Here is a 12,862-nt window from a genome sequence, read left to right on the forward strand (position 1 = left end):
TGGAGAGAGAGAGAGAGAGAGAGGGAGACAGAGAGAGGGAGGCGCTGACAGAAGGTGACTGAGCTGTGATCGGGATGAAAAATTTTCCCTCTGAGTTTTTTCTCCCCTCCCCTTTGCACGTCTGCCCGTCATTTCCGCCAGGAGAAGTGCGTGTGGGGGTGAGAGAGTGACGGGCTGGGCTGTATGTGTGTACGCGGGCCAGTGGAGAGCGCCGTCAGCACACGGCAGCCTGCAGCCGAGACACTCACTCTCACTCAACTCTCCACTCTCTCTGAGAGCCACAGTGGCTGCATCCATCATCCCCTTGAGCGCTGACAGAGTCCGCATACCATCACACATACACATACACACACACCGCTGCACCCTTATACACTTCACACAAGCAAACCAAAAAAAAACTCCGCAAATCAGAAAAAAAAACATTCAACACCCCTCAGAAATCCTGCTGCTTTTATTTTAAAACGGCCGCAAGGAACGTGTTGGTGCTCATTCTGAATCCGCAATAAGCAAACTTTGTTTTCTTTTTAAAAAAATACAAAACAAACGCCTCACGAGAGAGAGAGAGCGGGGGAAGAGCAACATTCTTCCTGGAGACACCCGAGGCTGACAATGTAAAGGCAAGAGGATTTTCTCCCGCTGCTTGGAAGGAGGAGGACAAGTGACAGACCGCTCCGGGAGACGCTGCAACGACACTCTCCCGGATCTCCTTTATTATTTTTACATATATATATATATAAATTTCATTGATTTGTTTGCCCGGGAAACGGAAAGTTCTTCATGGCTCTGATCATGGAACCTGTCAGCAAGTGGAGCCCGAGTCAAGTGGTGGACTGGATGAAAGGTAACTAACTGCATTGTAACAAGTTTCAGTGGGATAGCGAGCTTTGGCCATCGAGGAGCTGAATTGTATCCTCCCCCCCCCCCCTTTCAGTTTGAGGTTATTTAAGAAAGTTGTTCATTTTGTGTATCTTGTAAACACTTAGGTTGTTGTAAGAGAACGGTGACATTGCATTGTGAGATGTTTACGGTGCTCTGGGCGACGGATGTTTTGGTTGGTGAGGTAAACAGAAGGCAGGTTTCAGCTCCTTGCTTTCTGATTATTTTAAAAATATTGTTGGAGACTAATTTCGAATACCTGGCAGCTTGGGTTTAGTGGCTCTGTGGAGCTGCGTGCCAATGTGATAACCATGGAAACGTGGCTAACCTCTACACCACTAGGCATGAGGCAATACGAAGCAAAGCAAAATACTCCGCTTGTTTTTCACAGACTGTAGGTTAAAAGGCTGGTGTTGGGTTTAGAAAACGCAAGCTCCCTCTCCCACCCTCACCCCCAGAAAGATTGTCAAATAAATGTTATCTGTGTGCATGTTTTGTAAAGTTCGCGATATTTTCCTTATTATCCCTGGCATGAAGGGATTTGCGAAATGTTGTCTGCACGGTAGGGAAATGTTGACAGGTTACCTGTGCTGATGTGGAGGTCTTGCACTGACCAGCCCATGGGTGAGCCTGAATGAATGCACTGCCTGTGTTGGCGCAGGCGACCAATTTGAATGGGGGAAGCAGTTTAAAGGGGAGAGCTGAGGCTGAATCTGGCCGCTCTCATTCCCAATCCAGCTCCCATCGGTATGTGGACTGGAAGCAACACTATTATTTTAAATCAATATTCGGCGCGCCGACTCCAGAAAGCAAACGCCGAAATATGGCTTTGGAGTTGGCTCTTCCTCGCGCCTTTAAATAAATGAAACAAAACAAACTTTGGAGCCAGTCGTCCCCATCATCCTGACTTGCATTTAACGACTTGGGTTTGCTGAAGGGAACGGCGGTGTTTGACCCACAGACAAGCGTGAGCATCGTTTATGCCGCACTCCCCTTCCCAGCGAGCGTGAATACATGTAAAACCAAGCATGAAGCCGACATTGGTATCAATTTGATGTTGGGGAAGTGGACATTTAAAATCAGCGGGAGGAGCGGCTGCTGAGAGTTGTCACGGTTGACATTTCACATGTGGACGCGCTGAGCAGAAGGTCCACCTGCTTCTCAGTTTGTAAATATTACCAAGAATTTTGCAGCCCGGACACAGACTATTCCAGCACCACTCTAACCTAGACACGGGCTATTCGACCCCGATGGGGACAACCCCCCCCCCACCCCCGGCACTTTCGTTTCATCCACCCACATGTTGAGCTGGAAAGCAGTCAGTCCACCGAGAGGATGAGGCTGGGTGTTGAAAGCGATCAAAACGGCGGCAGCAACAAATGAAGCCGAATATGCTGAAAGTAAAACGCAAGGCCATGGGGGGTGGGGAGAGAGAGAGAACAGCGTGCTCCAGCGCTGTCTGACCGACATGTCTCACTATCTGCTCCAGTCACTCAATCGTTCAAAGCATTTTGAAGAGACTGAGTTGTTCTGGTTGTGTGATGTGTGCAGAATATAGTTGTGCGATTGTTAAAGAACAGCAGTTTAAAAAAAACCCCACTAATCTTGGGATGGATTGAACCTGGGAGATATATGCGAGGAAAACCACTGTCAACAAGCTGATTTGTTTGCCACATCTACAGCGAAAACCAGCACAATCATTCGTTATTTTGCGCAAATGTCATGACATATTGAGGATAAATAACACATACGCACACAAACTAAAGTTACAGTAAACAAAATGTTGTTATAATATGGCAAGATTTCAGACGTGAAACTGACTCCCTTTGGAATCCAGGTGTGAGCTATAAAGCATTTGATTCTATTGCTGCCACATGTATTCGCTGAACTTGTCAATTTTCTCACTCCACCACCTCCTCCCCCCCCCCCCCCCCCCCCCGCCAACAGGCACTGCCGAGTGTTAAGTTTTTACCTTGCTGCTGTTTTCCTTCCTGAGTGCAAGACCGAGAATGGTAAAATGCCCTATGCAGCAGACCCACCGTCACATTGATTGGTTTATGATTGGTGAACAATGATTTATCTGAATTAGGCATCAGGCTTTCAGCAAGCAAGTAAATGCAGGGAAGTTTCTACTTTGACAGCAATTGATTAAAAACTATTGGAATTCTTAGTTGGAAATGCCAGTAGTATGATGCGGTAAAGCTAGAGACCAGTCCTCTGTGGGCGGCACGGTGGTTAGCACTGCTGCCTCACAGCGCCAGAGACCCGGGTTCAATTCCCACCTCAAGCGACTGTCTGTGTGGAGTTTGCATGTTCTCCCCGTGTCTGCGTGGGTTCCTTCGGGTGTTCCGGTTTCCTCCCACAATTCAAATATGTGCAGGTTAGGTGAATTGGCCATGCTGAATTGCCTGTAGTGTTAGGTGAAGGGGTAAATGCAAGGGAATGGGTCTGGGTCGGTTGCGCTTCGGCGGGTCAATGTGGACTTGTTAGGCCGAAGGGCCTGTTCCACACTGTAAGTAATCTAAACTTTAATTGTGAATTAACTCAATATAATTTTTGTTAGGTACTTTTATAAGACCCACTGTTGCAATGGAGACTAAAAACGCAGTTGATTCCAGGCGATTTGTTCAGATGAACTACAGTCACATATATATCCATGATGTGTAATATGAAATAGCTTAACCTTTCAGGGCTTTCTAATGAAGAGTAATTCATGAAAATGTTAGACTTCGATTTTCTTGACTCTTTGATGAAACTTCTGTGCATTTTCAGCAGTTTACATATTTTAAGTGACTGAACTCAACGGGATTATTTTTTCTGAGAGTATTTCTTTTCCAATTTAAAACGTACATTTCTGCAGCAATACAGAGCTTTTTTTAAAAAAAAACGTGTCCTTCTCATGACAGGCAAGTCACAAAGGGAGTCCAAGTTAAGAACCTTTAACCAGTATATATTCGTCTGGGGTGGGCATAACTAATCTTTCCTGTGTCTCTATCCCTTTAAGTCCATCTCATAACATATAGAAGAGGCATATACATTGGAAGTGGATCTTATCAACTGATTCTGGCACTTCTCCATAATGTTTAGGAATATATCGATTACATAATTGAGCACCAGCCAATTTTAGAGATGCTTTATTCAAAGTGTATTGGAAGAAAGAAAGTCAAATGCTTCAGTTACCCAAAGGAGCACGGGTAGACCATTCAACCACTTGAGTATATTCTGTCCATTCAGTTGGATCATGATTGTTCCATTATCTTAAGTCCACGTTATCCATATTTTAATTACTTGCCTTGATTCCATATTCCTTAATATCATTACTTGATATCAAAACTTTCAATTTCATGTTATGGGAAAATGGATCAGGATCTGGGATTAGGATTTCTTTACTGCATGCTTGAAAACATTTTGCAAAACATGCTGCTGAAGGTGATGGTACTTTAAGTTCTCAAAGAATTTTTATATTTTTCAATTATTTTAAATCCAGTATATCTGGTTTGAATCCATTTTTCAATGTATTTCGGTAATAGAGGGTTGATGTACTCTGTGCATACTTTGTTCCCCAGTTTTCAAGAAATGATGTGAAATCAGTTTTAAAATTCAGTTTGTGTCAATAGGGTAACGAGTGGAGGTATTTTTGAACAAGGCATTAGACTAGAACAAGTTGACAAGATTTGTTTTTCAAGAAACCCTAGTAATTTGTGTTTATCAGTGCCTTCTGGCATGAAGCCAAATTTACCCATTGCACCCATCAAATGCCAGTGACCTATGGACACTAATGAGTATGTTTGAATTGATTTTTTATGTTTTTATTTTAAAGTTTCATCGTTGTCCAAAGATTCAAAATTCTTATTGTGACTGAAGAACACTTGATGTGTGGTTAGCACAAGATTTTCAATGTAAATTGAATAAATACAATAATTGATACCAATATTTCTTAAGCATCCTGTTAATTTCAGGAAAATTCGTTCGAGAATCCTTAAATTATCTATTACAGATATCCTTCAGGGGCAGCATTGTGGCTCAGTGATTAGCAACACTGCCCCACAGCACCAGGGACCCGGGTTTGATTCCAGCCTCAAGTGACTGCCTGTGTGGAGTTTGCACATTCTCCCTGTGTTTACATGGGTTTCCTTCGGGTGTGCTGGTTTCCTCCCACAGTCCAAAGATGTGCAGGTCATGGCCATAGTGTTCAGGGATGTATATGTTAGGTGCATTAGTCAGGAGAAATGTAAGGGAATGGGTCTGGATGGGTTACTCTTCGGAGGGTCAGTGTGGACTTGTTGGGCCGAATGGCCTATTTCCACACTGTAGTGATTCTATAAAAAAAGTAAGAAATACATGTATGCAAGTGATTTAACTATTAAAGTTTGAGACAAAGTTCATGCATTGAATAGATGTTTGTATTTCTGAGAATTGCTAATTGGGATTTATTTGTCTCGTTTGTGGGAAGTTGAGAAACAATAATAGAGGTAATGTTATATGAGTGCTCCAATCCCAAAAGGATATTTAGGGAGAACAAATTCCTGACTCAGTTTTCAATAGCTCCGAAGGGCAACACTAAAACAGATATGATCTGATGCAGCATGTTGTGGCAAAGAATTGTTTAAACTGGTATTAGTATACACAGGAGTGGTTAGTTAGAATGTGTTTTCAAATCACGGGCGACACATTCTGTACTTAGATCACATTTAATCTGGACAACTTGCATTCAGAAGGCATGTGTAATGTATACCACATATGAAATAAGATGAGGGAGTTTGGATTTCTCTTTCTTTCCATCACAAGAACTGAATTCCTAGGGGTTTGCTTCATTATGTTTTGCTTCTACATTTTTAAGTTAGGTAATGAACTGACTAGCAAGTTCAATAGAAGTATTATAAGATATAAGCAGTCATCCCTCATTTTCATTCAGCTAAGGAACTAAGCAAGATTTATTTCTTTTTGATAAAGAAAATGAATAAATTGCAATAGACATATAATGCCGCTTTTAGCTATCCTTCAAATTGACTAAGTGAGTCACAGGCAAATTTCAAAATTTTTATCGTGTAAGTAATCTGTGAATTTCCTTGTCAGTCACTAGCACTGATATTTGGGCATTTAGGATATCTGTAATAGACAATTTAAGGATTCAGTAATCAATTTTCCTGAAATATAGTTATTAACAGGATGCTTAAGAAATATTGGTATCATTTATTGTATTTATTCAATCTTCATTGCAATTCTTGTGCTAACTACACATCATTACAACTCACGTGTCAAACTGGTATTCATACCATTATTATGGTTTATCACTTGGCGAACACTTCTCATTGTATAAATGACTTCTTTTTTGCTAAAACTTTTGCTATACTTTTAGTAAGTGTACAGTATTTAACAAAACTATTTGTCCAACTGTAAAATAAAGTTTGGTATTTGTAGAGGCTATAATTAAGAAACAGAAGCATAATTCTGACTTCAGCAGTAACAGCCAGTTGTGAAACACACTTCACATTTGAAGAATAATTTGTAGTAACAAATACTGTTATAGTCAGTTGATGGCAATATTCGTAAGAATTAAATTATAACAAAACAGTATGGTTTTCAGCTTAAATGTGCATTGATTGTCCTGTATATATTAACATACTGATGCCTCATGTAATTAATTGTCACCTTTCAAATGTCAAGAGTGCATGTAATTGACCATCCATCAAGTTAACATCTAAAACACATTATTCTTATTGTGCAAAGTCATTTATCTTCTAATGGCTCTGAGAGATTAGTTCAAAGAGTGTAAGGATATCAATATTAATTGATTTAAATAATTCATGTATCTAAAATGTTGGCAAGTTTTACTTTTACAAGTATAGTCAATTTGAGCAGAATACATCATAAGTCATTGTCCTATTTCTGAAGTAGCTAATTAGGCTGGTAGAAGTTAATAAGAATTCACAGTTGTTTTCCATGGATAAGTAACTTTATTACTAAGCGTTCACTATTTGCCATACATTTTTATTCCTTTCTGAATATTGCATTCTAAAAGAAAGTGTTTTGCAGTCAATTTCAGGATTTTCAAAAAAATGGCAGCTGCAAAATGGTCATCTTGATGTGCACTACCAAAGGATGGCTGAGTGATGGTAAATCATTCGACTATGACATGCAATTTCTGTTCTATGGCAGAATCACTACTGCAGACACTTGACTCTGTGACTTGATTATTAGAAAATCAGGGCTGCTTTGGCAAGTATGTTAGGGGTTGTGTGTAAAGTATTGTTGTCCTAAGCATTGTGCCCAATTGCTTTGGTTAAACATTATCTTATACTTTATCATTATTTTGATTTCTAATCAACCTGTTCAGAGATATTATTAGAGACATCTGGTGGGATTTGAACCTAGGCCTCCTAGCTCAGAGTTAGGGACACTACCACAGTACCACAGAGTCCTTATGGATATTTTCTAATCAACCTATTCAGAAATTATTGCACAGCTCCGGAGCAAGCGAAACTTGAATCTGTGCCTCCTGGCTCAAAGGTAGGGACACTACCACTGCACTGGCTCCTCACAGAGCCCTTACAAATTAAAAACAATTACACACCTTTGAATCAGGTGGACTTGAACCTGGACCTCCCAAACCAGGTGTGTGTGTGGTGGTATTAGCAGTTTTTGAGAAGATTTGTAAGTGTGTAAGTTAGCTTACAGAGCTTGAAGGTTTGTTTTCAGGTGTATTATCACCATACTAGGTAACAGCATCAGTGAGAGTCTCTGGTGAAGCATTGGTGATATGTCCTGCCCTGTCTATTTATAGGTCTTGGTTTCTTAAGGTGGGTGATGTCTTTTCTAGTTCTTTCTTGGCAACATGGTAGCCCACAAACCTATCAACATACTTAAACACCAACTAATGAACTTAAAGGATCCATTAGGTGCCACCAGCAAAACTGACATCATTTACAAGATACCTTGCAAGGATTGTAAAAAAACACCACGTCGGACAAACTAGCAGGAAACTTGCCATCAGGATACATGAACACCAATGGCCACCAAAAGACATGATCCACTCTCACTAGTTTCTATATGCACAGACAAAGAAGGACACCACTTTGACTGGGACAACACACACATCCTAGGACAGGTGAAACAAAGACATGCACAAGAATTCTCACAGGCATGGCATTCTAACCGAACCAGAATAAACACAATGATTTAGACCCTATCTACCTTCCCATGAAAGAAAGAATTGGAAATGACATCACCCACCTTAAGAAACCAAGACCTATAAATAGAGAGGCGGGACATATCACCAGCGCTTCATCAGAGACTCTCACTGATGATGTTACCTAGTATGGTGACGAAACATCTGAAAACAAACCTTTAAGCTCAACGAGCTAACTTACAAACATATATTGTATAATCTACTTTTCTAATTAACTTGTTCAGAAATGTTATTACACACCTCTGGAGCAGTTGGGGCTTGAACCCGGGCCTCCCAGTTCAAGGGTACGGACACTACCACTGCACCGTGATATACTGAGTAAAATATTAACAGTTGTTGCTACATGTTAGAATTTTAATTACCTTTCAATTGGATTGGATATTGTGCTTTGGGAGAGATTTTTAATGCTGATTTTTCCCTCGATATTTGAGCCAGGCTTAACTCAGTTGCAGCAAAAGTAAGATCTGTTTTTGCTTTCCATATTTTTTGCAATCGGTTTAAAGTTTGTTGAGCTTAGCATGTGTAAGTCAAAGTAATAAAACATCCATAAGGGGATCAGATATTCACTTCACATGTCAGCCCTGTGCTCCATCATAGACGGAAGTGCTGTGATCAAACATTGTCCCTGGTTCTGCTGTGTGGAAAAGTTGACCCTGTTGATCAACTCTGATCCTAATTTGTGCATGGTTTCTGAATATTTTTGGTGTATTATTGGTGTTATCACCAAAAAGCAACAGATTAAAACAACAATTCAAATTGAAAACTGGAATTTGAAACCTTTTGGTTCTTTTTGTTTGATTCCTACAAAATTGTGGCTGTTATTACAGTTACAATTGCAGATCCAATTTCAGATGGACATGTAGTGCTGTGATTATTGAGCCGGAGAAGCAGTCCAGAGGTCATGAGTTCAAATCTAACCATGGAAGCTAGAGAAACTCAGCAGGTCTGGCAGCACCTATGGAGGGAGAAACACAGTTAGATGAAAAAGTCATATTGGACTCGAAATGTTAATGCTGTTTCTATTTCTGCTGATGCTCCCAGACAGACTGAAGTTCCCTTGCTCTTTTTGTTGTTTGCAGATTTCCAGCATCTGCAGTATTTTGCTTTTATTCTTTTCTGTCTGTGGAAACTTTTCAAATTGGATTAAGTAAATTTGGTAGTTTATGGAAAACATAACCACAAATGCTGCCAATAAATGGAAAATCCCAAGTGGTGCACTCGTGCTTATCAATGAAGGGAACATGCTCACTCTAAATGGTTGGATTAAACATGATTCTAATCCTTTGACTGGTATCTGTGTATGTCTCCTTTGAGTTGTTGAGGGTTTACAGAGCAGAAGAAAGCCAATTGGTGCATGCCAGCTCTCTGCAAGGACAACTTAGCAAAGTCACACTCCCTGGCCCTTTCCACAAAAGCTGTTTTTAATCTCTTCAGAAAATTATCCCATTCCTCTTGAAGGAGATGATTGAATTTGCTTCAAACTCCTTCTCAGAAGATGCGTTTCATACCCGACTCTCTGTTGCATGAACACTTACATCGTTCCTCATTCAACCTTCCAAAATGCATCACTTTGCACTTCACTGCCCAGTTCACCAGCCAACCTACATCCTTTTGAAGTCTGTCAATTCACACCACTTTCAACTTCCAGTGGATTTTTGTGAAGTGATCAGCAATCAGTCTGTTCAACATTGTATGACCTGAAGAGATAAGACCTAATAACGTTCAGAGTAAATTTTGAAGACTTCCAAGGTCACATCAACCTTGTTGCATTTGTATATAGCCACCTCCAGTGACCAACTGCCATGAGTGTGAAAGGAACATTCTCAGATGGAGTTAACAAGGAATCTTTGGATAATGGCAGAAAAATATGATTTGGAAAGTGTGGCTGGGTCAAGCTTTTTTGACCAGCCTCCATCATAGTTTTCCTAACTTAGACACTGCTGTCAGATTCCAACAGGGATGTTTTAGGGCACATTACAGCACGACAAACAGCTTTGGAGCCTCTAAAATAGTAAGCTGTTCAAAGGCATTTCGCAGGAGCGTAATCCGAGAAATAAATGAGATCAAGCCAAAGAAGGAGATATGAAAATTTGATGAGATTATTGGTCAAAGAAGTTGGTTTTAAAAAGCATCATAGTGGACAGTGAGACAAATGAAGAGCTTTAGTAAAAGAGCCTTTGAACTTAGGGTCTAGAAAGCGGAAAACGTAACCACTTATGATGGTATAAGGATGTGGTAGATGCACGAGAGCTGAGAATTGGAGAAACGGAATGTTGTAGGGTTGATGGACGTTATGAATATTGGAAGGGGTGAGGCCATTCAGGAATTGGGAGGGATGAGGCTATTCAGGAATTGGAAGCAAGAAACAACACTTTCCAGAAGTTGCGGAGACTCAGCAAACTATTAAAAATGACGGGTGGAACCAAAATCCACATGGGTTTCCTCCGGGTGCTCCTGTTTCCTCCCACAGTCCAAAAATGTGCAGGTTAGGTGAATTGGCCATACTAAATTGCCTGTAGTGTTAGGTGAAGGGGTAAATGTAGGGGAATGGGTCTGGGTGGGTTATGCTTCGGCGGGTCGGTGTGGACTTGTTGGGCCGAAGGGCCTGTTTTCACAATGTAAGTAATCTAAAATCTAAAAAAGAAGTCAAAGAACCATAGAATCCCACCCACTGTATACTGTTTCAAGCACCTTAGCCCACAGTGTGGGAATCACGAATTGATGAGTAGACATGCATGAGCTTGAAGGGTGGATAAAATATGTTTGTGCATCCGGCTGTGAAGATTTTAAATCCCCACCTCTTTAAACTTGAAAAGAAAGCTGTTATTGCCAATGAGAATGAAAGATAATTTTGATGGGTTGCTTTGATTAATTTAATTTCCTGAGAACTGCTATTGCAGCTAAGGCTGTTATAAATGACTTGCAGATTTTGAAAACTTACAAAATTAACTAATCCAGCCAAGGTTTCTGACTCCAAAGTTTGATTGACAGGTTAAAGAGGCCGTTCAGTGATTAGCTGTCATTAATATGAGTACTGAGTCTTTTGGTTTCTGTAATGGATTGAATAGCTGAGTGGATTAAAAGTTTTGAATGGATCCCATGATGTCCATCTTCTTAACTGTGAAGTGTCCATGACAGTTATGTTTAATTACAAGAAACGTTTTTCTTTTCATTTCCACATGATTCCACAGAATATTTTGAGAGTGACTATCAAGATCTCATGACAAAATGAGGGGTCATATAGAGTCTGATGTGTCATAGAGTTTGGATGGGAATCATGCCTTTGGCATAGAGGGGCCTTGAGGATAGGTGCGTTGGGGATGGACTGTAAAATAACAATTACCCTGCTACCTATAGATTCAAACCTACTGTAATCATAACTCCTGGAGAATATTAATGATTCAGAATTATGATTAATTTCAATAAAATACAGCTTCCTTCAACTTGTGGGATCACTGTGTCTTCAACCACAGTTTCAAACTGTTCATGAAAACAATTTGATCTTATTTATAATGGCTCACATGGTCCAGTCATTTCTCAAGTGAGGCAGTACACATGGTTTTTAAATTCTTCAGCAGACTGCATTATGTTATGTGTCATAATGAGTCGATGAATTATCCTATTAGTTACTGATACTTATCTAAGTATTATGTTAAATCTACTCAAGATGATTCATTTTCGACATTAAGTTATTTGTTAACTGGAATGATGACCAAGGTAAGAGAAGAATATTGGTAAACAGACTGTAATGAGCAAATAAATTGAATTCCATTCTAATTATGTAAGATTTTGGAATTCAGACTCTTACAAGATGGCATTTTATGATCCTTACCATTATTTTTCGAGAACACAGAAGTATCATCCTTCCCCATAATATTTGGAAGCACTGCTGTTTTCTATGCCTCAGTCAACTATGAGTGAATCAGCAATATTCTTATTAGAACATAGAAAAGTACAGCACAGAACAGGCTCTTCGGCCTACGATGTTGTGCCGAGGGTTAATCCTAATGTAAAATAAAATTACCTTATCTACATACCCCTCAATTCACTGCTGTCCATGTGCAAGACCAGCAGGCACTTAAATGTTCCTAATGACTCTATTTCCACCACCACACCGTGCATTCACAACTCTCTGCGTAAAGAACCTACCTCTGACGTCTCCTCTATACTTTCCTCCTAATATCTTAAAACTATGACCCCCTCGTCACAGTCAGTCCTGCCCTGTAGAAATGTCTCTGGCTATTGACTCTATCATTACCTTGTATACCTTGATCAGGTCACCTTTCTTCCTCCTTCTCTCCAGAGAGAAATGTCCAAGCTTGGTCAACCTCTTTTCATAAGACAAGCCCTCCAGTCCAGGCAGCATCCTGGTAAACCTTCTTTGCACACTCTCCAAAGCCTCTGTATCTTTCTATAGTCTGGTGACCAGAACCGGACACAATATTCCTAGTGTGGTCTCACCAGGGACTTGTAGAGCTGTACAAAACCTCGCAGCTCTTAAACTCGATCCCCCTGTTAATGAAAGCCAAAACACCATATGCTTTCTTAACAACTATCCATTTGGGTGGCAACATTGAGGGATCTATGTACTTGAACACCAAGATCCCTCTGTTCCTCCACACTGCCAAGAATCCTGTCTTTAATCCTGTATTGAGCATTCAAGTTTGACCTTCCAAATGCATCACTTCGCATTTGTCCAGGTTGAACTCCATCTGCCATTTCTCAGCCCAGCTCTGCATCCTGTCAATATTGATGTGATGTTGCAGTTTTAGATTAGATTCTCAACAAGTCCACATC

The 12,862-nt window shown here is 40.4% G+C and overlaps 1 protein-coding gene across 6 annotated transcripts in view; it reads left to right on the plus strand.

Annotated features, from left to right (window-relative positions):
* Positions 1–221: 221 nt before the first annotated feature.
* cnksr2a (connector enhancer of kinase suppressor of Ras 2a) overlaps positions 222–12,862 on the plus strand; it is a 496,755-nt gene continuing 484,114 nt past the window's right edge. For all 6 annotated transcript variants that reach the window (XM_072584887.1, XM_072584893.1, XM_072584891.1 and 3 more), the window contains exon 1: positions 222–841. In XM_072584887.1, the coding sequence (XP_072440988.1) occupies positions 778–841 (64 nt within the window). In that variant the 5' untranslated portion in view covers positions 222–777. The remainder of the gene's footprint in view (positions 842–12,862) is intronic.

This window comes from Chiloscyllium punctatum, chromosome 15 (assembly GCF_047496795.1).
Source record: "Chiloscyllium punctatum isolate Juve2018m chromosome 15, sChiPun1.3, whole genome shotgun sequence".
Taxonomy (NCBI): domain Eukaryota; kingdom Metazoa; phylum Chordata; class Chondrichthyes; order Orectolobiformes; family Hemiscylliidae; genus Chiloscyllium; species Chiloscyllium punctatum.